Raw genomic sequence first — 27,993 nt, 5'->3', positions numbered from 1 at the left:
TTACTAAAGTTGGTCCTCCCACTATCCTCCTTATTAGCTCCATCACTGCTTTTCCAAAGCCTGTACTAACTTTTGTATTTTCTGGTAGACCTTGGCCCCATGAAAAGCTGTCTCAGTCGTCATAGGAGAGTTGGCTCATATTCATACAAAGACCAAAATGTAAAATAAGCCACTGAATCCTCTCACACTTTAAATCTCTAGATTATCTGTAAGACCTAGTACAGTTGTTAATACCTCATAAACGGTTGTTAAACTGTTAGTCAGGGAATAATGGCAAAAATCTGTGCATGGTCAATATAGATGGGAGTATTTTTTCAAATCTTTTCATGAGTAGCTAGTTGAATCCACATATGTAGCACCCACAGGTATAAAGGACCAACTGTGTTGTATGCCTTCATTATGTATTCCCTATACCACATCAGACAACATAGCACTCAGGATTGAATTGTTTATGGGATGCTATACATGGCACGTATGCATATTTTCTGACTACTTAAACTGCCCACAGAATGTAAAGAACAGAGAGAGAAGAGGGGTAAGAGCTCAGAGGTAAACTACAGGATCACGTCCATAACTGCCTACCAATTTCCATTTGTAATCTGCACTATCGACAGGCTCAAAACATAAGGAGTGAATGAAAAGAGAGACCCTAAGCCACTCTGCAGTTAAGCTCAAGGAAAACTGAAATAAATAGCAAAATATGAATCTGTAATTCCTTATTATTTATTCTCCTCTTACAAAAGACACTTGGACAAATAAATATAAAATGGTATATGTCATATTTAGAAATGGCCAGAGACATTTTCTTGGTATTCCTCACCAGAATACACTAAAATAAAATCTTCAGAAGTACATTCATCTTTCCCACCACCCACTTTTATTGTTTTTTTTAAAAAAAAAAAAGTCAATTCTTTTAATTCTCCACAATTTTAACAATGAATTATCAAAATAAGTAATCTAACACTACTCAGAGACAGACATTTAAATGAAGAGTTTTAAAAATACATGTGTGTACAAACACACACAATATGATGTTGCCCAGAAACTCAAACTAATGAATAATACAAGATTAATTTCTTAGGTGACACGTCACAACTCTCCAGAAGTGCGAATAAACACCAGAAAGCCCAAAGCCAAGAGCCAACACAGTACATCAACATGCAGTCAGAATCCTATGACAGTCGCAGGCATCGGGACTCAGTGACGGGATTTACAATTCAGCCTCTTCACAGGAGAAGACGACGCTTCTTGATGGATGCAGATCTTGTCCCCCTCCTGAGACACATTCACATCACTGCTGCTGAGGTCACAATCTGTGATAATTTAGGAATCCAAATTTAGCTCCAGAGCACATATCTCCAGTGGAAATTTGAAGACAGACAGTATAAATGGGAGTTGAGTGGAAGCTGCCTGCAATGATCTTTTATTTTCCTTTAAGGCTACAGAAAATCTGAGCATAAGCAAGGAAATTAATTCTCATAATAAAACTATCCCTACAGATAGCCAAGGTGTCCGTCAGGTTCCACAAGGAGAGTATGCTGTGTCACATTCTATTCCGAGGGTGTATTTTGTGAGTCCGCAGGGTTAGGATCAATCCTTTCTGGAAATACTAGCTTCTCACAAACTGCCTCCTTGACTGGCAAATATTGTGATATTTCGTTAGGTTCTGTGAAGAGGGAAGGTGGAACATGCTAGGGAAAACACAAAATCGTATTAGTAAATACTGAAGTTATGGCCTGGACAATTTCTGAGATCTTCTAGTTCAAACATTCATAAAGGACGCCAATTTCAAAATAAGGGACATCACACACTATAAGGAGCATCATTAAGCGCTCCCCCAAATAAAAGGTATTTGTCACTACTAAGTCATTCAACTGTGTTGTTGAAGGACCTTCAAGGAACTCAGGGTCAAGTAATTTACAGTGCTACCATAAGTGCTGAAAGACTTTCATACATTTTGACCAAGTCCCTCCCTGGTTCCTGTTCCTTGAGTAACTTGAAAGACAAGTCTTGAATTAGTGCCCAGTTCATATTCTATGACAGAAACCGAGTAACTATTCTAACTCAAGGGTACTACTCTATATTCAGATAGAAATAAGTACACAGGTTAAAAAAAATATTAAGTTTGTAGAAAGGTACCACCTTCTAAGCCACTCTGCAAAATCCAAGTACTAAGGAAGAGCTTCACAAATTCCAATGAGCAAAATACACAGGAAAACTATGCCAGAATACACAGGTCAGGTCACAAAATGACCAGTTTTTGGAAGAAAAACGAATGTGTAAAAATATATACATACAAATAACATACAGACTGAGCAGGTTGTATTTATGTATTTAAGAAACAGCCAGGCGGTGGTGGTGCACACCTTTAATCCCAGTACTCAGGAGGCAGAGGCAGGTGGATCTCTATGAGTTCGAGGCCAGCCTGGTCTCCAAAGCGAGTTCCAGGAAAGGCACAAAGCTACACAGAGAAACCCTGTCTCAAAAAAAAAAAAAAGAAAAGAAAAGAAAGAAAGAAACACACACATTCAACAACTACTAGAAAGAAAAGAGACCATGAATTTGAAAGAGAGTAAGGGGAGGGAGGTACATGGGAGGACAGAAAGGAAAAATTTATGAAACCATATAGTATAATTTCAAAAAATGAAAAAAAAAATATTTAAAAATAATTCTAGAGAGGCAAGGTACTAAGTTAGACAAACATCCAGTGGCGCCAGCTGCAGCTATGGGACTCAGATCATGGCATCTCCGGGTTTCAGTTTCTTCAGAACCAACAGTGGAAATAAGATGAGTGACAACTAAGATACTGAACAACCCCTGATGCCCTGGTGCTTGAGACAACCTCAGAGGAGATGCACTCAATAGATCACTCAGCAGAGCCCTGAGGATGAGCACACTTACAATGTAAATTTAGATGAATGGGATTAGTCGGATAACAGATTTAAAATGAACCATTAAAATTCAAGTACTTACCATTAAATTAGCAATTTTGCTCTCTCGTGATGTATATTCTCGTAACATGTAGGTCTTGTCAGCCTATGTTTAAAAATAAAAGAAATTACAATATATTTTATATTGATTTTACAAAAATCCTTCCTATAAAACAGACTGTCTACATTTTAGGACAGGTTGTAAGAGAAGCATGAATTGTGATGAAAATATTTGGCTCTACATTGAGAAATGTTTTTAATTATCAACAAGAATTCTGAAATACTATTTCCTAACCCTACAAACACAGTAACTCCAGAAGTAACTCCAGGCACACACAAGCAAGCAGACTTGATTATTACCATGTCGACATACACTCGCATGCACATACACACACACAAAGGCTGTACTTTGATGGGATGTATCTATGTACAATAGAAATAGAGATAACTACAGGCTTCAAGTTTTAAATGAAATCTTTTTCATAAGCTATCTTATTTTTTCACTGGCTCCTTTTGTACAAAAAAAAAGTTTATTTATTTTTATTATTATTATTTTTTGGAGGGGGGGTTTCGAGACAGGGTTTCTCTGCATAGCTTTGCGCCTTTTCCTGGAACTCACTTAGTAGCTCAGACTGGCCTCAAACTCAGAGATCCACCTGGCTCTGCCTCTGAATGCTGGGATTAAAGGTGTGCGCCACTACCGCCTGGCCATTTTTTTTTTTTTAATACTTTCCTATTCCCACAAACATCTTGCCAAATTCCTTACTTTACCAGAAGCAGGTAGACCTGTGTGAGTTCAAGGCCAGCCTGGTCTTCATAGCAGGTCTCAGAGCCAACAATTACATAGTGAAAAACCCTGACTCAAAACACAAGACACCAAAACAGACTAAGTTATACAGCTGTTGGTGTGTCAAGAAAGCACTGGAGGACAGCTAGGAATGGTAGTGTGTGCCTGTATTCACGTACCTGGAGTTTTAGGCAGGAGAACCCCAGAAGTTTAAGGCCAGCCTGAGCTATACAGTGAAACACTGGGTGAGTCTAGGGGAAGCCAAGCATAGTGGCACATGTCCATAATCCCAGCATTTGGGAGGCAGAGGCAGGCGAATCTCTGTGAGTTTGGGGCCAGCCTGGTCTATAGAGTGAGTTCCAGGACAAACAGATCTCAAAAAAAAACCCCAAATTTAATTAATTAATCAATCAATCAATTAATATAAATAAATGGAAACCCACCCTTTCGCACTCAGTTTCTCTCATTTAAGACTTTTACGGTTAGGTCAAAGAACTGCATTTTGCCAGGCATGGTGGTGAATACCTTTAACCCCAACACTAGAAAGGCAGAGGCAGGGAGCTATCTCTGAGTTTGAGGGCAGCCTGGTCTAAATAGAAATAATAACTTTTAAGACAGTCAGAGATATATATAGAGAGACCCTGTCTAAAAAAAATATAAATAAATAGATAGATAGATAGATAGATAGATAAATACCTAAGAATGAATTGAAAATTTATTATAATTTGCTTTTAGGATAAAAACTTTTCGCCGGGCAGTGGTGGCGCATGCCTTTAATCCCAGCACTCGGAGGCAGAGCCAGGCGGATCTCTGTGAGTTCGAGGCCAGCCTGGGCTACCAAGTGAGTTCCAGGAAAGAGGCAAAGCTACAAAGGGAAACCCTGTCTCGGAAGAAAAAAAAAAAAACAACTTTTCAACACAGAAAAATGTACAAAATTATACTCCTTTAAGGTTTCAGTCTTTTATATCAATAAGAAACAAGAAAAAAATTAATGTTCACCATAAATCAGTAATATAAAAGTATAAATAAGAAATAAAATATCGATCATAGCTACTTCTGATAACACAGCCTTTCCCATTTCAAAGCCTGAACACAAAATCTTAAATAGTTCACACTGAACTTTAAAAATTCATTGAGGCCGGGTGGTGGTGGCGCACGTCTGTAATCCCAGCACTCGGGAAGCAGAGGCAGGTGGATCTCTGTGAGTTTGAGGCCAGTCTGGTCTACAGAGATAGTCCAGGACAGGCTCCAAAGCTACAGAGAAACCCTTTCTCAAAAAACAAACAAACAAACAAACAAACAAAAAATTCATTGAGATGGGCACCTTTCCAAAGTAGCTCAATTTAGTTGTTTACGGTCAATGTTGATGGGTATTTATTTTTCTGCTACTACTGTATGGATATAAACAGTTTAATCAAATTTATTAAGTTCCTTCATGTTCCTGTGAACGTTCAAGTATATACAACTCTGATCAAATACATGATAAATATTTATAAATTACTGTGTAATAGAACCTTTTAGGATAACTTTATAAAATAGATTTAAACATAGTGTTTTTGAGATTTAGATTTCACTATGAGAAAAATGTAGTATTTTGGTTTTACTTATAGGAAGGGAAAAGGCCATCAGATGTGGTAACATACACCTCTGATCCCAGCAGAGGCAAGCAGTTCTGAGACCAGCCTGATATACACAGAGTTCTAGAACAGCCAGGGCTACATAATAGAGGAGGAGGGAGAGGGAGAAGGAAAGAGAGAGAAGAAAGAGGCCAATCACACTCACTGTGCTGCTTCAAGGGGAAGCAAAATGTCTAATTCCTTCCTGTGAGATGCCAATTCTGACTTAAATATTCGAAAAGACAAGCTGTTCTCCAGCTACTGGAAACCTCCTATGACTCACTTTAGACGCATCCACTCCTCCTTTAACACCCGTTTAAACATGCGTAAGTTCCTTCAGACAGAAGACAGCGCTGTCCACCTTGAGAGTAACTACCAAGTGAGCATGTGATACAAGCTGCAGGAGGCAGTTTTTTATGTTTTAAGTGGGATTGCTAACATCAGGACATTCTATAGTAATACTATCCATAAAAGTTACAAGCTAAGGGACAGTTTTCCTTAAATACAGGTTAAATATATACAAAATTTTTAGTCAAGGCATCACTCATACCCAGAAAGTGTTTTTTATAAAACATTTTTGATTACCAGAACTTTGAAAAATGTGTAGTCAGTAAACTTAAAAACACTCAATTTATGGGTTAATAGATGATCATTTAACAAGAATCATTACTTAATCTCAAAACCTAAGTGACAATAAAACAACATAAGCAGGCTCTATATCAATTTGTATACTCTTAACATGAGTGCCAGTACCTCATGGTAAAGCCTTGTGTCATTCATTCTGATAAGCACTCCATCAATTCTCAGGAAAAACCGCAATAGCAGAAAAAAGCTGGAAGGCATTACTCTCTAGGGGGATAAAAACAGTACATTAAAATGTTAATGAAAATTAAATAGCTTATTTCTCTATGGAAAGAAAAAAAGAGTAGCACTGAAGAAAGGTAAATCCACAGTAAAGATGCTCTCTGGTTTATGGACATTTAAAATACCTATCTAAGATGCTCTTAACAGATCTGACCTATTTGATATCATAGCTCAGCAATGCAAGGACACAGAGTACCAGGCATTTCCAGTCACACTGCTGACCAGGCACTGCAGTTCACTGCCCAGCATCAAGAGTATCAAATCACACAGTGATAACATGGAAAAGACAAAATTCAAAATCCAAAATATAGTTAAGAATAAATGCTTATCACTTCCACACCAACATAAAGACAAAATAATGATAAGCTGAAGATTCCAAATCAGGGACCAACTAGATAGAGGTTCTCTGTCCTAGCTCCAACTAGCCTCATAGCCCTTAGCAGGTCATTTAACATGGTTTTAGTCTCCTAAACTCACAACCATCTGTAACTCCAGTTCCAGAGATGCAATGCCCTTTCTGACCTCCAAGGGCACCAGGCAAGCAGGTAGTGCATGAGAGTAAAACATTCATACATATAAAATAAATCCAACAGGCTACTTGTAGACCCTACAAATAATCATTTTTAATTCAAAACATGGGAAGCCACAGTTTTCATTTATTCAAGTTAAATAATAAGCAAATAACCTACAAAGTAGCCAAGCAAGTATATTAAAGAAACAGACTAATATATCCATGTTTTTCATAAATTTCATAAAGGCTATTCACGAGGATGTGCTCTAGACACAAAAGAAATTGTACATGGCATCATGTTAGCCAATGTTAAGAACGGAAAAATAAGCCAGGTGGCAGTGGCACACGCCTTTAATCCCAGCACTCAGGAGGCAGAGCCAGGTGGATCTCTGTGAGTTTGAGGCCATCCTGGGCTACTGAGTGAGTTCTAGGACAGGCACCAAAGCTACACAGAAAAACCCTGTCTTGAAACAAAGAAACAAATAAACAAAAGAACAGAAGAATGATATCAATTTAATAATCATAATACTCACAATTTTCACGCTCAGACTGGAAACTCCATGATCATGTAATTCATCCTCAAACAGGAGAACTTCTTCAAAAAATTTAATCTGTTCTCTGGCTTTCAATTTCTCTGTATCTATATGATCTGTTGTAGGTACAACCTGAAATACTCAATTTTAAGTGGGGGCGGGGTTTAATATAAAGCACTAGAGTTGCAAGAAAGTTTTTATCATTTTCTCTGCATAGCAACAGCATACAGTTCTAAATTTAGATGTAATTAGTAGACACCGAGAGATTAGACTTTGCCTCCATTCTGACAACACTATAGATAACTGGTGCTCCAACTTCCTATCCGAGTCCAAATGGACCATCTTTCATTATATAATGAAGTATTCTGTTGTGAAGATGAGAAAATTATCAACTGAAAATCAGCATGATAAGCTACAGCTACCATAAAAGTAAGTGAGTGTGGTTCCCTGCCATCAGAGTGCATCTGTATATATCCTCATCTGGAACTGGAGAAATACTTTCTTTGGTTAAAATGGCACCTATCTTAGGGGTGGGAAATGCAGTTCCTGAAGCAAAAGCATGATAGCCTGTGTTCAATCCCCAGGATCCACAGAAAAGCCAGGTGTGGAGGCTCCTGCATGCAAGGCCAGCACTGGGGAGACTGTTACACAAGCATGCTAATGTTTAACTCTTCTCAACTATATGGACTTAGAAACTGCCTGGTTTGTTTGTTATTGTAAAAGCATTAATGTGTTAGGTGGGCCACACATGATAACACTATGTTGACAGTCACCCAAATATTTTTTTAATAATTTGTTTATTGATTCTTTGGGAACTTCACATCATGCACCCCAATCCCGCTCATTTCCCAGTCCCTCCATATCTGCGCCTCACACTTGTAGCACCCCCCCCACAAAAAAATTAAAAAGAAATAAAATAAAAGCATTAACTAAAACAAACAAAACAAAAAACAACAAAAAAGCAAAACAAAAACAAAGAAAATATATACTTAGAAATTGCTAAGCTGGTAAATTTTTTTTTTCTTCCTTTTTGGTTTTTTCAAGACAAGGTTTCTCTGTGTAGTTTTGGGGCCTGTCCTGAAACTCACTCTGTAGACCAGGCTGGCCTCGAACTCACAGAGATCCGCCTGGCCTTGCCTCCCAAGTGCTGGGATTAAAGGCGTGCGCCGCCACCACTGGCTAAACTGGTAAATTTTAAAGATAAGATATTAAGCATGGACACAAAGCATATTTTATTAAAAGGATCCAGTGCAACTATAAGAAGCAGTCTTCCACAGAATCTAGTTAGTTATTTAAACAAGAAGAAAACAGCCATCTCTGGGTACATCACTATGGGTCAGGCACATACTGGACATTTAAATTTTTCATTAACTATATTCTCAGATCATCATCTTTGGGCCAGCTAATAAGTACAAAGCTGAACATTAATCTAGTCAGGTTAGTGTTAGCCCAACTTTGTGAGTGGCTTTTTACACCATACTATAGCTCAAAGAATAAAAATTAAGCAACCAAAAAGGAGACAACAATAAAATACACACCCACATGCTCGATTCAGCAGCACATACACTAAAATTGGAACGATACAGAGAAGATTAGCATGGCCCCTGCGCAAGGATGACACGCAAATTCGTGAAGCATTCCACATTAAAAAAAAAAAAAATACACACCCACATATACATAAGTGCCTCCAGCAACTAAAAAAAAAAAAAAAAAAAAACCCAAGGATTTGAAGGCAAGGGACAGACTCTGTTCTAATGTCACATGTTCTGAAACTTTGACTCTCTACAGAAAATATCTTTTACTGACATAAACTTCCTACATACACAGGGTTTTTGAATATTTGGGGTTTTTTTATGGTGTGTGTGTGTGTGTGTGTGTGTGTGTGTGTGTGTGTGTGTGTACACGTTTTGCCTGCACATATGTGGTGCCCTTGGAGGCCAGAAGAGGACAGACATCAGGTACCTCCAGGAACTTTAGTGTAGAGATGGTTATGAGCCACCATGTGGGTGCTAGAAGCCAAATCTGGTCCTCTGAAAGAACAAGGGCTCTTAACCACTGAGCCATCTCTCCAGCCTTTAAAGAGTGTTATAGGGAAGACTTCAGAATTTGACATCTCAATCAGTATTATACATACAAATTTTAAAAATAACAACAAAACCTGGGCAGTGGTGGTGCACACCTTGAATCTCAACACTCAGAAGGCAGAGGTAGGAGGAGCTCTATGAGTTTGAGGCCAATCTGGTCTACAGAGAGAGAACCAGGACAGCCAGGTCAACACAGAGAAACTGTCTCGGAACACATACACCACCACCACCACCCCGCAAAATAAAAATAACAAAAAAGCCCTTCATAAATTCCTATGGAATTGATCTACATATAATAAATGTGCAAAACACTAAGTTATGGGCAGTGTGTTATCCAAAATCATAATTTAAGTTGTAAACCCTATACTTCATCTACAAAATGAGGAAAATTGGACCTACCTTGCAAGGTTATTTTTGATCACTAAAGGACAAAATTCTAATAATTTACCTGAAAACCTTTCCATGTAAAAAGATTTTTTTTACAAGATTTATTTACTTTATGTGAATGAGTGTTTGGCCTGCATGTATATATGTACACCACATGCATTCCTGGTGCCCACAAGTATCAGGACATCAGATCCCTTGGAACTAGAGTTACAGATGGTTGTGAGCTACCCTGTGGGTGCTGGGAACTGAACCTGGGTCCTCTGCAAGAGCAGTAAGTACTCTTAACTTACAGCCTCAGTCATTCCATTAAAACAACAACAACAACAACAACAACAGAAAGCCACATTCATCAACTTTAGACCATAAAGCATCTTATGTCATTCCCACTGTTTCAATAAACACAGTCCCCTGGTATTTGAGACCATCTGTTGAGGTCTTCACTGTGTGACAGATACTGCATTAAATACGTTACACATGGGATCTGCCTCACAACTGGTGTTGTCCACTTATCAAAATAAGACTTTGCAAAAGATCACATTGTGGGGAGATGACTCAATGGGCAAGGTCTGACTTTGAAGAACCCAAAGTCAACAGAAAACCAGACACAATAGTGCATGTGTGCAGTACTGTTGCTCCTAAAGGTGGTGACAGGAGAATCTCCAGAAACTTGCTAGACACATCAGAAAAAAACAACAGAAACCCTGTCTCCAACAAGATGGAAGACAAGAATCCACACCCAAGGATGTCCTATCCTACACACACTGTGGCATATGTATACCCCTAACACACACACACACACACAAACACACAGAGTGCAAATTGCTTTGCCAAGTTGGTAAATGATGCTGATTTGAAGCAAAGCCTATATTCTGACAAAGCCTAAGGACATCACTCATCACTACCAGAGTGGGAGATCACACTGACATCAGCAACACCTTAGAAGACATATTATAGTGAAAGTGTTGGTAAGAGAATACCAAGCACATAGTTTTATCTCCTATACAGACTCCATCTCTATTGCCTTGGTTCTTGCTCCAGATGCTATACTTACAGCTAATGCAGCTTTTCCTAAGTGAATCCATAAAGCAATCATCATCACTATTGCATGAGGTTTGATTCCCAGCAACAAAATATTAAATGACCTAAGCTCTCTGCAAACTTCTTCAATTAGAAGCTTGGACAGAGACCACAGTCTGTAAGGCTCTCAAGAGAACAAAGTCACCCCACTCTCTCACTGGACTATACAATGGCATACAGCAAAAGTTTAAGATATGTCTGATGAAATGAATAAATGAGTGAACGTCTTATTCTCTCAAATTTGTTTCTGTACTCGAAGGACACACAGAAAAGTATGGAGGAGGAGAAACGAAGAATTAGTTTCGGTTGGCATAGTGTTAAACACCCTTTAATCTCAGCATGTGAGAGGAAAATGCAGGCTGGTTACTATCAGTTGGTGGCCAGCCTGGTCTACAGTGAGTTCCAGGAGACCAGGACTACACAAAGGAACCTGTCTCAAAAAAAAAAAAAAAAAAAAAAAAAAAAAAAAAAAAAAAAAAATCAAACGAACAAAAAATAACTAAAACAAAAAAGAAAAAAAAGAACACCTCCCCCTCCACACACACCAAAAGAATTAGTTTCTATCTCATGAAACTAAAAAACTGTAGACAAGAATTTCATACATGCTCTCACATGTCCAGCTAACATAAACTTATGATATAGCCTCCAATAACTTTTACTTTAAAAAAAATTAGTTCTGTGTGGTATTTGTATGTGTGTGTGGAGGTCAGGGGACAACTTGTAGGTGTTTGCTCTATCTTGCCACCACATTAAGTTCCAGGGATCAAGCATGGGTCATCAACCTTGGCAGCAAGTGCGTTTTTTCACTGAGCCATCTCACCAGCCCTAAAGTAACTGTTAAGGAAGATAGTTTACACTAAAACAATCTTGTTCCTTATTCCTCATTCCTTATGCCTGACAGACAGACAGCCTAAGGCCCACTAGTTTCACTTCCATGTCAATGTAGCTTTTTTTTTTTTTTTTAAGATTTATTTATTTATTATGTATACAGCATGTATGACTGTAGGCCAGAAGAGGAGACCAGATCTCATTACAGGTGGTTGTGAGCCACCATGTGGTTGCTGGGAATTGAACTCAGGACCTCTGGAAGAGCAGTCAGTGCTCTTAATCATTGAGCCATCTCTCCAGCCCCAATGTAGCTCTTAAATGCAGCTAGTAGATAGAGACCTTCCAATTCCACGTTCCCAGTGCCCCTCCCATCAAGCAACATTCTCAAGCAGGGATTGCACAGAGCAGCTCAGCATTAACACAACATGTTAAAAGGTAATTAGAATGTGCTCGTGAACTATTCATATAAAAGTTCTGTGATGGATAAGCATTACTATGTATTATTACTATGTCACCTAAAGGGTGATGGCGCATGACTTTGATCCTAGTACCAGGGTAGCAAAGGCAGGTGAATCTCTGAGTTCAAAGCCAAACTGGACTACACAGAAAGCTCCTGGCCATTCAAAAGAAAAGAAAAAAGTAACTCATCTAAAATCATACCAATTTATACTCAGTGCAAGCAGGATAGAAGTTTCTGTTCAACAGTTCTGTTTGCTCATGCGTAAAACTCTAAGCTACTAGCTAGCTATTTCTCCTGCATTACCAAGGACAGATGCTTAACTGTGACACTGCTAACACCAAGACAAAGTAAGGTTTAAAGAACATTGTTCCTAGGCAGGTACTTGTGCATACCACACCGATAGTTCCAGATACTCGGGAGGCCCAGGCAGAAAGGGTACCTGAGCCCAAAAGTTCAATATCAGCCTCATAAGACTCCATCTCAAAAAAGAAGACAGGAAAGAAAAACAAAAAAGGAAACTGCCTATATCTTCCTTTTATTTTCCACTAATAGATTAATTAATTAACTAATTAAACTAAATCCCCTTATATTAGGATCTAAAGCCTGCCACAACCAAAAATAAGCAGGATGAAACAGAGGGGAAAAATAATACACATAAGTAAAAGATCTAGTGCTGAAATTATCCAAGAAAATTAATGATTTATAAAAACAAAAAATTCAAATTTACCTTTAACTTAAGAGATTCTCCAAGTAACGTTCCTTTATAATCTGTTGTATAGGTCCAATCATATGGTTTAATAACTTCTTTGGAGTGTTCACCCTCCGTCCTCAAATATCAAAGCAAAAAAGATGAGATTTAGAATACATATTATCAGTATTCATATGCACACCAAATTATACACTGTATATGTAATATAAAATATCCTACAATACACATACAATATAAATCATCCTATTAAAGGCATATATACACTGCCATTCACTAGCATAAACCTTTCTTACTGTTTTCTGAACATTTAGCTGTTATTTAACTTGTCAGTGATGGTACAGTCTTGCTAGGTCATCTTACACTGCCTAAGAATGACTTAAAGCTTACATTTCTTTCTATCCTCCCAAACACCCAGTATACAGTAAATAATTGCTGATTTAAGTAGCAAAAAACAAAAACTAAACATTTTCTTTAGTTTTAATACTCTACAGATATTCAATGAAAATTACAAGAAAATGTTTTTCTTCAAAACCAGGAACATTAAAATACAATGGACTGACTGGACTTAAGGACACTGACAGTCTGGAGAAAGGATACCTACACAGATCAGCTCAAATATATCAACTTAACAAATATTCAAACAGGGCTCAGAAAAATGTGCTTTAGACTAATACAGTTTTCAAGTTTAATTCTAACAAAACACACATATCCTTACTGACCACTTCTTTCCTATGTTTAACCTGTACCACCCAAATTCTCACCTACTTTCCTGCCACTCTTCAGCACAGGCTACTTTAAGCATTCCTTGGTAGTTGTTTACACATCTGAGTGCATCTGTAGCATTGAACTCGATTCCAAAGCCAGAGCCATGCTGGATCCTTAGAACGTTGTCTCCAAACATCATTTCGGGGAGGGATGGCATATGCAATTCATCAGCTAGCCTGCACAGAGGCAGAGACCAGGGCAGATCATTATCTTCACTGTCACTGTTTCCTTTTCACCCCAACCCAATTCTGACTTCACAGAACGCGTTCAATAGTGCATAACGTTTAAAACAAATCTATGAAAGGCTTATCACCTATTTGTTCATCAAGTATTTATAGCACTAACCTAGGTAAGAGAGCACTACGTGACATATATATATATATGGGAAAAAAAAGTGAGGATTTTAAGATAATAAATATCAATTCCAATTTCACTACTTGTAAAATTTGATCCTCAGAACCATTCTGTGAGCCAAGAAAAGCCCAGAAAGTTCAAGAGTACAATAGTACTCTTGATAGTATAATACCCAGGCCTTTATCCAACATGCTAGGCCATATGCTTTACACGTGTCTCAAACAGGCAACTTCATTAGAAGATAAGTCAGCATCACAAATCAGTAATACACAGATGTGTTTGTTAGTATGAATGGTATTGTTTTCCTACTTGAAAAGTTGTCAAGAAAAATTGAGATTTTTGTTGTTGTTGTTGTTATTGTTGTGTAAATTGTAACTTCTGGTTTAAAAAAAGAAAAAAGTTGGCCTAACAACACACGGCCTGCTTTGTCATACAGCACCACCTGGTTGATGCTAAGTACAAGTTGCCACCCTCTAAGTTGGGGCAGGTGCTGTCCAGTTCACTGGTCCTCTAGTCCTTAAGACAACTGGGTTTGACAACTATGAACTACAACACAACTAACATGGAACAATAAATGCAAACAAGTGCAAAGATACAATAGTGGTACATGTATCTTGGTGGTAACCAACAGCTCTCTAATTGGCCACTCGAGAGGAACTAGAAACCTTGCCAACAACCTGGGACTAGTGAGGTTATGGTTCTTAGAGAGAACCTACAACCACCGCTACTCTACTAAGCCAGCATGATTCCTACAATACATACACACACACCACCAACAACAATAATTAAAGGAGGTCATGAATTTGAGAGCAAGCAGAGGATTACACAGGAAGGGTTGGCAAAGGGAAAGGGGAAAATGATGTAATTATAGTTAGCTTTAATTGTTGTTCAAATCTTAAATGTTCTTATAATAAAAAACTCAGAGCCAGATATTGGGGTAAAGGCTGAAAGAAATCAGAGCAGGTCACAGCTACCACCTATTACCTCACCAACTCCTGAGCCCATCCTGTTTCCATGAATCCTCAGTCTGAAAGCCTCTGAGTCGTCCTCACCCAAAAGGGTCTCAGCTGAACTGCTTTAGAGCCAGCCACTAGATTAGACATACAGGCCAGACAGTGGTTGCATACACCCTTAATCCTATCACTCAGGAGGCAGAGATCTGTCTGGATCTGTGAGTTCAAGGCCACACTGGAAACAGCCACACAGTGGTGCTACACACCTTTAATTCCTGGAAGTGCCCGCAGGGCGGAGAAAGGTATATCAGGACACAGGAACTAAAGCAGTTCAGCTGAGACCCTTTCGGGTGAGGACTCATAGGCTTTTTCAGTCAGAGGATTTGTGGAGTTGGTGAGGTAATAGGTGGTAGCTGTGGCTTCCCCTGCTTCTCTGATCTTTCAGCTTTCACCCCAATATCTGACTCTGAGTTTATTATTTAGCCAGGCGGTGGTGGTGCACGCCTGTAATCCCAGCACTCAGGAGGCAAAGGCAGGGGGATCTTTGAGTTTGAGGCCAGCCTGATCTACAGAGCGAGATCCAGGAAAGGTGCAAAGCTACACAGAGAAACCCTGTCTCAAAAAACCAAAAAAAACCCCAAAAATTAAAAAAGACTATTTAAGATTAGAATAACATTCAATAAACATAAAAATATTAATGTTTTTAAAAGCTGGGTTTATAGTCCCAGTTAAAAGATTTCTTTTTGCTTTTTGATACCTGAGACTGAACTCAGGGCCTTGCACAGGCTGGGCACATATCTCCTATCTGCAACCCTAGCTTCTGTAAAACTAAGTGACAATTAGTTATTCATGTTTGGAAAAACAAAGCTGTGGGTACATAGACTGCCGCACTTCATGATCTAATCACCTTGGTGACAACCTGAACTTCCAATTCAGGGATGAAAGTTCAACATCTCAACCAAAGGCAATTACCCATGGGCTGGCTAGAAACCCTGAAACTTGGCCCAATATGCTTATGCTGGGTTGAATAATGACCAATTACTACTGTTATTCTCTCCATTCCGAAATCTGAGTGAACAGTCACAAGCAGCACTGTTTAAGAGACACAGCATGAAACAGAAGTCATGAGGCATGAACTGAAGAGTGAAGCTGCCAAGTAATAGAAAGAGGAGCAGGAAAGGAAGCAAGTCAAAGAGAAGGAAAGGAAAAAAACAGTAAAGCCTTGCACAGAAACTCAAGTTCTTTTAGACAGATGGACAGGGTTTTTTTGTTTTTTGTTTTTTGTTTTGGTTTTTCGAGACAGGGTTTCTCTGTGTAGCTTTACGCCTTTCCTGGATCTCATTGGTAGACCAGGCTGGGCTCGAACTCACAAAGATCCGCCTGGCTCTGCCTCCCGAATGCTGGGATTACAGGCGTGCGCCACCACTGCCCAGCTAGACAGGTTTTATAGAGTAGACAAATATGTATATTCCACTGTTTAAGAACTGATCTCATATCATCCCACCTAAAATAATGTCTCCCACCCAGGTACCTTGCCTTGTTTTTTAATCACTTACTAGCTGGCATTATAAAATACACAGTATATATATGTGTGTGTGTGTGTGTGTGTGTGTGTGTGTGTGAGAAATACATTAATATATATATATACATACACACACACACACACACACACACACACACACACACACATATATAATGATTATATTCTTACCACTTCAAAAGACAAGTCTCACCTAAATGTGGTGGTGCACACCTTTAGTCCTAGCACTCAAGACGTATCGGTAGAGGCAGATCTCTGTGAAAGCCTGGTTGACATAAGTTTTAGACCAACCAGAGCTGCAATTTACACCCTTTCTCAAAACAAAAACAAAAACCAACACCCTGAATCTGGGCTTAGTAGTGCACACCTTTAATCCCAGTACTCAGAAGGCAGATCTCTGTGACTTTGGGGCTAGCCTGATGTACACAGTGAGTTCTGGGCCAATCAGGAATAAGTGAGATCTCGTCTAAAAATCAAACAGACAGACAGACAAAACCTGCAGGTCTCTATATTTCACAGTCTGAAAACAGACCTAACACAAAGGTTCTAAGCAAGTACATTTTCCAGAGACCTTATGAACCAAATCTTACTGATTTTAGAAACTTTTTTAAATGTTCCATAGATTTGTGGGGTTTTTAAAGTATAAAACTATATATTGACCAGTTTTTATACCATACTTTACAATAAAGTATGCAGTGTACAATTGGATAACATTTTGCTTATAATGTTGTTGATTTTCCTGGCTTTTGCTGAACCAGGAAAACAAAAGGTTGAAATAAGAAGGGAGAGTAAAAGAAAGTACATACAGAACAGTTGTTTAAATTACAAAAGCTTGTTCATTCACCTATGTCACTAGGTGCTAACGCTTCTGCTACTAGACAGGTTTCCTGATACCTTCTAACCATCCGACTAGGTTTCCAGGAGTCAAGTCCTAGCCTCGCTATGAATCATGAACTACTATTACTCTTAACATAGAATTTTTTTGTTTGAATGGTTATTATGAAGAAAATTTCACAAGAGGCTTTAAAGTGTATATTTAACTAAGTGTCTGAGTTGCTAATTTAAACACACCAGGTTTCATCCAGTGTCTCCATCTGGGCAGGGAGATGATTGGAAAAGAAAATTTTTCCTTTTGGGAACTCTGCAGATGAACTTATATCTACATAAGTATAGATAAAGATAAGCCTTCTGATATGGCTGCTTAGAGACTATCCAATTTAAATAGTTGACTTTTCTGTGTCCTTAAGCAAGAAACATCTATCTTATTTTACCATTTCTTGGCAATGATTATCACACATAACAACATATGGAGCTGTGTCAAGTTAAATAGTGTATAAATCTACAGCTGCTCCAGAATGAAGGGCTCCACTCCTGAATTATCCTCATGAAGGGTCCAGGAATATAGAAATATAAAATTATAAGCTTAAGAGATAAAAACAGACAATCATCAGCTCTAAAGGTTAACTGCTAGCAATGGCTGTCTGCTTTACAGCCAGCTCCTCTGTCAACAGCCAGGGGTTAACTTTTAACCCTCTTGACCCTTATAGCCAACAACTGCCTGGACCAAAGTTAACTTTTAATAGTTGTTTCTACATGACTTCTAGCATGCATCCCATGCCTGGTACTATAAATGGGGGCCAGTACTCTATTGCCACAGCCTCAGAATTCCAACATTGGCTGTGGTCTCAGCTAGCTGATAAGCTTTTGTGCCCTGTGATATTTTTTTAAATTTTTTTCATTATTTATATTTATGGAATAAAGTTTGCTTCTGGTTTAATAGAGTTTGGAGGTCTGTCCCCCATTATTGTGAGACCCCAGACCCAACACTCACCCCTTTTCATTTGGTTCCTAATCTACTATAGGCTAGAAAAACAAACAAATACACTTATTTAGGTTTTGTTGTTTTTCGAAACAGGGTTTCTCTGTGTAGCTTTGGAGACTGTCCTGGAATTGATCTATAGACCAGGCCAGCCTCGAACTCACAGAGATCTGCCTGCCTCTGCCTCGAGTGCTGAGATTAAAGGAGTCTTCCACCACAGCCTGAATTAGGAAAGACAAAATAAGAGAATATATTCTTGCCAAGTATGGTGGCACATGCCTTTAATCTCAGTTCTGTGAGTTCAAGGGCAGCCTGGTCTGCACAGTGAGACCCTGCATTGGGAAAAAAAAAAAAAAAGAAAGAAAGAAATAGTCTTACAAGAAAATAGAAGGGGGACTAGATAGGAATAAAAAGGAGATTAGCAGGAATCAGAGGGGAATAAACATGTAGTATGAGAGGTAAATGTAATTGAAATACATTATGTACATGTCGAAAAATGTCATCATGAAACCCATTATGTAACAATATAATCTTACATAAAGAAAAGATCTATGCACATTTATATTCTTTTCAATAGCTTTAAATTTATTTCCAATTAGACAAACAAGTTTTTGTGTACATATTAAAATCAATTAATTTAAAAAAATCTATATGATCAAATAAAATAAGTTAGGTTTTAGAGGGGAGAAATACTGCTCCTTATGAGAAACATCTATCTCATTTCTGGGTCATCAAAGGCCCATAACAGTTAAAGAAAAAAAAAAAAAAGAGTTTAAATATCACCTAGGAGATGACTTACAACGCGCTACACCCCCATATTTTGCTGAACTTTGTGTTTTTACATGACATCTAATATCAATCATAGCTATGAAGAAAAGATAATGAAGAATCTGTCACTTGTAAGAAAAAAAAAACTCAGTAAAATTTTCAACTTCTTAGCAATTTCAAAATTGTTGTTAAAAAGGAACTACAGCAGCTACAAACGAGGGCAGAAACCAACACTTGCTCAAAAGGCTGTCTAGGACACTGACATCCCACCCTGGGGCCACAGTCACAACACTTGCTCAAAAGGTTGTCTAGGACACTGACATCCACCCTGGAGCCAGAGTCACACTTGCTCACAAGGCTGTCTAGAGAGCATTGACATTCCCCCCTGGGGCCACAGTCACAACACATGCTTACTAGATTCTCTAGATTCTCTAGGACACTGACATTCCGCCCTGGGGCCACAGTCACAACACTTACCTACTAGATTCTCTAGGACACTGACATCCCACCCTGGAGCCAGGGTTACAACACTTGCTCAAAAGGCTGTCTAGGGCACTGACATCCCACCCTGGGGTCAGGGTCACAACACTTGCTTACTAGATTCTCTAGGACACTGCCCACCTGGGACCACAATCAAGCAAAACAGTCTAAGAACTTAATCAGATTTATAATTTCTGACTCAAGATAGCAACACAAAATAACCAAGTACAGGAAGGAGATTGGATCATACATACTAATAACTTCTGTTATAATAGTGTAAAAGGAATACTGAGTGTCCAAATAAAAATAAGTGGTTATATGTGAGGTGAAAAAAGCTTTTTCTTTTTTGGGGAGTGGGGTGGGATGGCAGGGTTTCTGTGTAGCCCTGGCTGTCCTGGAACTCACTCCATAGACCAGCCTAGCCTCAAACTCAGGGATTTGCCTGCCTCTGCCTCCCAAGTGCTGGGATTAGAGGTGTGCATCACCACTGCCCCCCCCCCCAAAAAAAGGAAAAAAATAATAAAGGCATGGTGGCCCAAGCTTTTAATCCCAGCACTCAGGCTGGCAGAGACAGGCTGGTTTCTGAGAGTTTCAGAGCAGCCATATGCGGAGAGACCTGTCTCAAAACTACCAATAGAGGGCTGGAGAGATAGCTCAGAGGTTAAGAGCACTGGCTGTTCTTCCAGAGTCCTAAGTTCAATTCCCAGCAACCACATGGTGGCTCACAACTATCTGTAATGAGTTCTGGTGCCCTCTTCTGGCCTGCAGTCATACATGCTATATACCATATATAATAAATTAAATAAATCTTTAAAAAACAAAAAAACTACCAATAGATAAGTGAGGTATGGAGGCTCACATATTTAGTTCCAGCACTCAGGAGGCAGAGGCAAACAGATCTGTGTGTTGAGGCCAGCCTGGTCTACACAGTGAATCCTAGGTCAGCAGAGATCCTGTCTCAAAAAACAACAAAACCCCACAATAAATGGTTATACAAACTTGGAACCATATGATGAAATATTATAAAATCACTAAAAACATTTAGGGAAAAGATGGAAAAATGCCTAAGACAATATAATGCAAAAACTGGGCACATACTATCTATTTCACCTGTTGTGACTGGGTTTCTAAGCTGTGTATTTTTAGGATAGTTAATAACAGTAAGATGGCATGTTTTCACCATAAAATCAGGTAAGAATTATTCTTTACTACTAGGGGATGGAAAATATTAAATGCCTAAAAGATTAAATACTAAAAGATTGATATCCATAAGAAGATTCTGTAAAATATACGTGTTTAACTACTTTCTTGAATTCTATCAAATATGAAATAATAAATGTAATTCCATGGGTTTTACTCAATTTATCTGAAAAAAAAAATCTAGTAGTCCAACAAAATACTCCAGTTACATATGTAAAAGAATCAGTGTTATTTAGGTAAGTTGCTCCAAATGCTCTACCTATTGGCTTCCAGCTCTATCACTTGGGATATCTACTTGCTAAAGGTGAAGGTGACATTAGAAATGAGGTGTTTGGGTCTTGTTTAAGATACTCTAAATTTATGGGCTAGGAAGATGGTGCTAGGTTAGAGCATTGCTGCTCTTGCAGAGGACTGGGTTCAGTTTCCAGCACCATGGAGGCTTAGAGTGGTCCATTAACTCCAGTTCCAGGGGATCCAACCCCCCTTTTCTGTACCAGGCCCACATAAAATGCCACCTAACACTCATACACATACAATAAAAATATTTTAAAACATATTCTGAATTTAAAATTTTGAAACATGTTAAAAACCAGGGATTCTTAATATCTAAATATGATCCTGCCATCATATCTTATCCATCAATTGGCCATCAAACTTAATAAGCACTTACACTTAGCTCCTTCAACTATCTCTTTGCCACTTTCTGGCTTCCTTTACAGCCCTCCAGACCTTCAATCCATCTTCTACAACACCTCCAAAAACCCTTTCAGACACAACCATACTGTACTTAGTGACTCTGGGTAAAACTACACCTGGTGGCTATCAGATAAAATCCAAACTCCTTAGTACAACGGAGAACTCACTCTCCAATGACAGAGGAGGCAATTCTCCAAACATACGTTGCCAGGCCGCCCCCAAAATTTTGTTTAGATATAGTTCAGGCATCCCCAAACACCTCAGAGCTCACTCTGACTGCTGGCTTTACTTGTCCACCCAGTCCCCAGACTTGATCAAGACTCTGCCAAAGCCAGGCCAGTGGTGGCCCACGCCTGTAATCCCAGCACTAGGGAGGCAGAGCCAGGAGGATCTCTGTGGGTTCGAGGCCAGCCTGGTCTACAGAGAGAGATCCAGGACAGGCACCAAGACAAAACTGAGAAACCCTGTCTCGAAATAACTTACCAATCAATCAAATTCCCCATTCTGGAGGCTGAGGCAGGCGGATCTCTGTGAGTTCAAGGCCTAGTCTACAGAGCGAGTTACAGGAAAACCCGGGTTACATACAGAGAAACCCCCACCTTGGGGAAAAAAAAAAAGATTCTGCCCAATGCATTGACCACACACACACTTCTCAAACCGCCCTGTGTATATACATCTTCATCCTAAACAGCCACACAGTAATTATAACGGTCTCTCATGAAACTATGAATTCCCTGAGACTTTATCATTCACCTTCCACATCTTAAGGGCATCACAGCACCTGATTTGATAAAAGCAAAAAGAAAAAAAAAATTGAAAACTGAAATCGCTCCGGGTAAGCATCTTCATCCTGAACACAGTAATGTAACGGTCTCACAAACGATTAAGTCTGTGAGACTTATTGGTTCGTGTTCCGAATCTCAAGCGCCCACCACAGAACCCCACCAGCTAGAAGCTAAACATAAATTCCATCTCTGTCATTGCCCCGCGGGAAAGAGGTCATCTACGCCCTGAAAGGTGGCGCAGGCTTAGGCAGAGGATAGGAGAGGCGAGGGGAAAGTCCAGCCAAACAGCCGCGCTCAGTTCAGCCCGGCGCAGCGACAGTTTCAGCAAGCAGAGGTGGCGAGCTGGGGACTGAACCATTTACTAAAGTTGTCAATCAACGGGCGGATCAGAGGGTCGGAACCTGCGGTCCCGAGACCCGCGAGAAGGTGCACGGAGCCCGCTCGACCCCCAGCTCCACCCCCGGCCCGGCCCGGCCCTGCCCGGCCCTGCCTGGCCCTGCCCCGCCCCGCAGCCTCACTTCTCCACATCCGCAGACTTCATGATGTGGGTCTTGGACGCCGTCAGCTTCCAAGGCCCGAAGGAGAAGTCCTGGTGGCTGCTCTGGAAGCCGTGGATCATCATGGCAGAGATGGAGCCGTAGGGCCACTCGGAGCAAGTGCGGGCGGCAGCGGTCACAGTGCGGCCCTGCCTGAAGCGCGGCTCCGGGGTTTGTCCGTTACCATTGCGGCCCCGCCCCCTGCCGCCGCGCCGTAGGCCCGCCCTTCCGCCGTCTCTTCCGCCCCTACAGATTTTGCTTCCGGGACGAGCCACTGGCTCTGCGTGACTCACGTTGTACGTGAGGCCGCTGAGGGGCGGGGCTTAGAGCGCCTGGGTGTTTTCCTGAGCGCTCAGCCTCAAGTCTTCCGGTGACGTCACTCCAGAGCGGCTTGGGAAATGCGTCTTTCTCGATCCGGAGCCCCATCCTCCTCTGCCTTGCAGACGCCTCCAAGCAGTGTCATCACCTCGTGCGTTTATGAGTCGTGGTACTGAGGACATGCCCAATGCTCCTAGCGTTTAGGAGGCGCAGCACCAACAGAATACATCAATGCATCAATGGCCTTCGAGCCAATGATTGATCGTGGCTCCACCGCGCAATTCTGGAAGAGCGCTTACTTACCTTGCAAGCCGCCGAGGCCCTGTGTTCAGTTCTTAGTACCGCGAAGGGAGCGGCAAATTATCCTTTTGATATTCGAAGACTTTGCTGCCTGCACACTGGTGTGGTGGAAACAACGCTGAAAACCTGGTGCTCCGTGTACGCTTGCAGTGCAACTGTGTGCACCTTTGGGTAAAACACCTCATTATTGTAGGCTTCAGCTGCCTCAAAACGAGATGGTTTATTATTAGAGCATCTCTCAAAACTGTTTACCATCTCAGTTCCAGCAGCCCCCTCTTACTCCTACCCATCTTGCACTCAAAACGTACCCTCGACTCTGGAGCCACTAAGCAGCGTCCCTCCATGGTTCCTGAATCAGTTCATGCCTTGACATCCTAGAGGTGTAAGCCAAATAAACCCTTTCCTCCTTAGGTATTCTGTATGTATTTCTGACCCAAGAACCCATCATCAGTTTCCCTGCCCAGGGTCTCTGGGTTGATTCATTTTGTTGGCATTCTGTCCTTGCTTCCTACTCCAGTTACTCCATTCACGTTGCCTATGGAAAGTAGGCATGTCAGCATCCCCATGGAAGAAGCTCGTTCTGAATAGTGGAGGGTTGTCTACCTTCATCACTGGCCTACAGTGGTTGGCTACTGGAAAACTTACCAAGGAAGCTGGGGCCTTTTCACTACAGATTCATTGTAAAGCTCACATTATCTAGATCTGCTAGAAGACCTAATGAGGAGGTGAATGAGCAAATTACATGTAATAAAAGCCATCCCAACAATTTTTCCAAAAGAGTCTCATATAGCCTAGGTAGACCCTTCACTATTTTAGCTAAGGATGACCTTGAATCCCTGATCCTTCTGCTGATTCCCTGGTATTGGGATTATATATATATATATATATATATATATATCACCAGGCCTTCCTCCATCCCAACATTCTTACTATATGATTTCTTCCTTTGAATTTTTCTAAATTAAGCCAAGAAAAATATGGAGGATCTCTGATTTTCTAGTCTACATAGCAAAACATTCCTCCATCTTTGAACCTGCAATGTTGTATTTTATTTCCATACTTGCTTTCTGGAATTGTGCCAATGAAAATAAGCAAAATAATGTGACTTTTTTTTTTTTTTCTTTCCTGAAACAGGGTTTCTATGTGTAGACCTGGCTGTCCTGGAGCTTGCTCTGTAGCCCAGGCTGGCCTCTAACTCAGAGATCTGTCTACCTCTGCCTCCCAAGTGCTGGGATGAAAGGCGTGCACCACCATGCCCGGCTCATGACTTTTTTATTAAATGCTTGGAACAGGCTGTTACGTATATTACTACTCTGTTGTCAAACCCTAACGACCTCGCGATACTTTCACTCCGATCACCCATCTCGCTTGGTTATATTTCTCTTGTGTCTTAAAAATTGACTCTCTTGCTGGACGTTTTTGGTGCACGCCTTTAATCCCAGCCCTCAGGAGGCAGACTCAGGTGGATCTCAGAGTTTGAGGCCAGCCTGGTCTACAGAGTGAGTTCCCAGACAGTCAGAGCTACACAGAGAAACCTTGTCCCAAAAACCAAAAAATAGGAAAGAAAGAAGACCCACTCTGTATCTCCTTGTTTTTATTAAAAACCTGATTTAAAAACAAAACCAAAAACCAAAAACCTCACAAAAAGAATTGTTACAGCAACATGGGGCAGAGGCAATAGCTCTTCCTGGGGTGGGAGGAGCAGTAGGGCCCTGGGAACTATTAAACAGTGGAACAGTTCACTGGGGAATGGGGAACGTGTTGAGGGATATTTTGTTTGGGTTCTGACAAAGTTTGCCTGGAGATCAGAGGGCGGAGCCAGCCACTAGTTAACCGTAGAAGTCTGTATAGAGAGGAGACAGGAAATGACAAGGTAGGGTGGAGACAGGATCTTGGCCCCTTTTGGTTGGAGGATCTGGAGAGGTAAGAAGCCACTGGTGGCTGCTCCTCTGCTTGTCTGATCTTTCAGGTTTTACCCTGATATCTGACTCCTAGGGTTTTGTTGTTGTTGTTTTGTTTGGTTTGGTTTGGTTTGGTTTGGTTTGGTTTGGTTTTCTTTTTTGTTTTCCAGACAGGGTTTCTCTGTGTAGCTCTGTGCCTTTCCTGAAACTCTCTGTAGCTCAGGTGGGCCTCAAACTCACAGAAATCCACCTGGCTCTGCCTCCTGAGTGCTGGAGTTAAAGGCATGTGCCACCACCGCCCAGCTCTGACTCCTAGTTTTTATTGATAAGATTAATTAGATTTCCGCTTCATTTGGCATCCAACTTTTGGGGCATAAATTCACGAAAAAGCCGCTTGCCTGTGGCTTTGCAGCCACAGGCACATGCCTGAGCTGCATTTGGGGGCTCCTGCTGGAGTCACCACCCCACTAGGTTTTCCTTTTTCTGTTTTTCCCCCAAACCCTCTGAATGGGTCTGGGAGTTTTCTATTGCAGCCTCTCTACAGCAAATGCCACAGACACTTGGGCTCCAACACCACTGGCGTCAGCCCCTCACCACCAGCTGGTTCTGCCTTCAGGCAGCTCAGTGATTTCACTTCCCACTGGTCACACTGCTGTGTTCACACATTCCCCCCATGCAGACAACTGGCTCTTTTTTCTGTAGTCCCTGTTCAGTTAAAAATCAAAGGTGGGGCCGGGTGGTAGTGGCGCACGCCTTTAATCCCAGCACTTGGGAGGCAGAGGCAGACAGATATCTGAGTTTGAGGCCAGCCTGGTCTACAGAGCAAGCTCCAGGACAGCTAGGTCTACACATAGAAATCCTGTTTCAGGAAAGAAAAAAAAAAGTCACATTATTTTGCTTTTCTTAAGGTATAAATATTATATAAAATTTATAATATTAATATATATTTTCAGGTTTTTGTCATGATATTAATGGTCATCTAGAGAACTAATTCTAGAAGGCTTCATAATTCTAGAAGGCTTCATCTAACTTCCTGAACATGACTTTTTTGTGTTTGAGTCTCTACCAGGTAACTAGGAATTAAGTTTTGTACTCTGGATATATATAACAAATTATGGTTCTTTAATCTCTTTGAGGTTTGCTGCATATGAATTTTGTTTCAGTTTTCTGCAGTGAACCAAGACCATGCCTAATAGTGACCTTTGAAGTCTCCAAAGGCGTATGGGGCCCCACAACAACAATTCACCTGGACTATGGTAACACCACTAAGCTGACAAACACCACCTAAAGATTGGCTTTGGACTACAAACTGCTCAGGACAACTTCAAGGTGGCTAGCTGAGATGGTCCAGCCTCAGAGACTCCTCTAGCCAGGACTTGAGACAAGCCCTGCACTTTCCCGTCACACAGAGACTGGATAACAAACGGTACCAGCCAGCTCTCCCAGGACTTCACAATTCTCCCAATTTGTTTTTCAGGGTCCTCTAAAGATGCTGGTGCCCCCAGACAGCAGGAAGTAATTTTAAGAATACAACGCCCATATTCCCAAGAGGTGGGATGTGGTGGTATTTTGTTCGTGCTCTCACAAATAAAGCTTGCCTGGAGATCAGAGTGTGGAGCTAGCCACTAGAAGCCAGGCAGTGGTGGCACACACCTGTAATCCCAGCTCTTAGGAGGAGGAAACAGGATGGGTGGAAAGAGGAAGTGATAAGGCAAAGCAGAGGTAGAGGAGCTGGGTCTCTTTTAGACTGAGGAGTTGTCAAGGAACTGACCAGGGGCTTAGAGAGTTCTACAAGAATCAAATGCCTAAAAGAGGCCACACTGCTTCTCAGTGTAATGATAATGAGCACAAATAATATGCTCTCTAAGGGAGTGTCTTAATAGAATTACTTTTTGGTTAAGACCAGAAGAAACTATCTCCAGGTGTCCTTAGTGAAGGAGTTTGTATTCAAGTATTTGGGCTAGGCACTGGTGGCACACACCTTTAATCCCAGCACTTGGGAGGCAGAGGCAGGAGGATCTCTGTGAGTTGAGTCCACCCTGGTCTACAGATTGAGTTCCCAAAAGAATTTGGAATTATCTCATGGCATGTCTGGAAAAAGGGAATAACCAGGCCTCTGGAAGGAAGGACCCAGGGGCTGGAAAGTCTTGAATGCTAGTCAGTTTCTATAGTCTTTCTAACATACCCTGCAGCTGGCTCTGTAGTGGGTAGCCATTCCAGCCTTGGCTTGGAAGTTCCAACCCTCATTGAGGTTTCAGTAATGGTCACACCTACAAGGCGGGGCTGAGAGAGGACGCTGAAGACCCAGGATCAAGAGAAGAGGCTTCTCTTGGTTCCGGGACCCTGGACGCTGGAAGTAGACCGAGCAGAGTTCTCCAGAGAACACCGCCGGACTGCGCCATACCTTTCCCAGACCCTGCAACCTATCCCTTCATTTGTAAGTTACCCCACAAAATAAACTTCCTTTTTAACTATGTGGAGTGTGGCCTTAATAATTTCACCAATAGCTGGCGCCCAAGGTGGGGCACGAACCCACGACCCTGAGACGAAGAGTCTCATGCTCTACCGACTGAGCTAGCCAGGCCTCTTGATCCCGGATCATCAGCATCCTCTCTCAGCCCCGCCTTGTAGGCATGACCATTACTGAAGCCTCAATGGGGGTTGGAACTCCCAAGCCGAGGCTGGAATGGCTACCCACTACATGGCTCTCTGTGTCTGTCTCTATCATCTCTGCCTCTGTATTTCTATCTCTCTGCCAATCATCTCTGTCTCTGTCTGTATCATCTCTGTCT

The 27,993-nt window shown here is 40.9% G+C and overlaps 1 protein-coding gene, 1 long non-coding RNA gene and 1 other non-coding gene across 4 annotated transcripts; 2 read left to right on the top strand and 1 right to left on the bottom strand.

The window, feature by feature from the left end:
* Positions 1–701: 701 nt before the first annotated feature.
* Tiprl (TOR signaling pathway regulator) lies at positions 702–22,907 on the bottom strand. Of its 2 annotated transcripts, XM_036202743.1 has the most exons (7): positions 22,665–22,907; positions 13,548–13,727; positions 12,805–12,904; positions 7,242–7,373; positions 6,087–6,182; positions 2,974–3,036; positions 702–1,691 (listed from the first exon to the last, which is right to left on the bottom strand). In XM_036202743.1, exons 1-7 carry the CDS (start codon positions 22,766–22,768, stop codon positions 1,551–1,553), a joined length of 816 nt encoding a protein of 271 aa, XP_036058636.1. In that variant the 5' UTR covers positions 22,769–22,907; the 3' UTR covers positions 702–1,550. The 2 variants fall into 2 exon arrangements, with proteins under 2 accessions (XP_036058636.1, XP_036058637.1); XM_036202744.1 differs by lacking the exon at positions 7,242–7,373.
* On the top strand, positions 8,784–8,890 carry LOC118593604. The gene has a single exon (XR_004946272.1). It is a non-coding gene; the product is annotated as a U6 spliceosomal RNA (small nuclear RNA).
* A 172-nt stretch (positions 22,908–23,079) lies between the features above and the next one.
* LOC118592782 lies at positions 23,080–26,393 on the top strand. The gene is made up of 3 exons (XR_004946153.1): positions 23,080–23,471; positions 26,155–26,270; positions 26,365–26,393. It is a non-coding gene; the product is annotated as an uncharacterized LOC118592782 (long non-coding RNA).
* Positions 26,394–27,993: the final 1,600 nt, after the last annotated feature.

Source organism: Onychomys torridus, chromosome 11 (assembly GCF_903995425.1).
Source record: "Onychomys torridus chromosome 11, mOncTor1.1, whole genome shotgun sequence".
NCBI lineage: Eukaryota > Metazoa > Chordata > Mammalia > Rodentia > Cricetidae > Onychomys > Onychomys torridus.
The sequence above is the reverse complement of the archived record's forward strand: the minus strand, read 5'-3'. Positions and strand labels throughout refer to the sequence as shown.

Excerpts from the sequence above, each read along its gene's own strand:
- Tiprl (XM_036202743.1), bottom strand. The coding sequence starts at position 22,768 with ATGATGATCCACGGCTTCCAGAGCAGCCACCAGGACTTCTCCTTCGGG. Across the intron at positions 7,374-12,804 it reads GAGAATCTCTTAAGTTAAAG|GTTGTACCTACAACAGATCA; the intron begins GTAAATTTGAAT and ends TGAGTATTTCAG. Across the intron at positions 6,183-7,241 it reads CCAGTCTGAGCGTGAAAATT|AGAGTAATGCCTTCCAGCTT; the intron begins GTGAGTATTATG and ends TTATCCCCCTAG.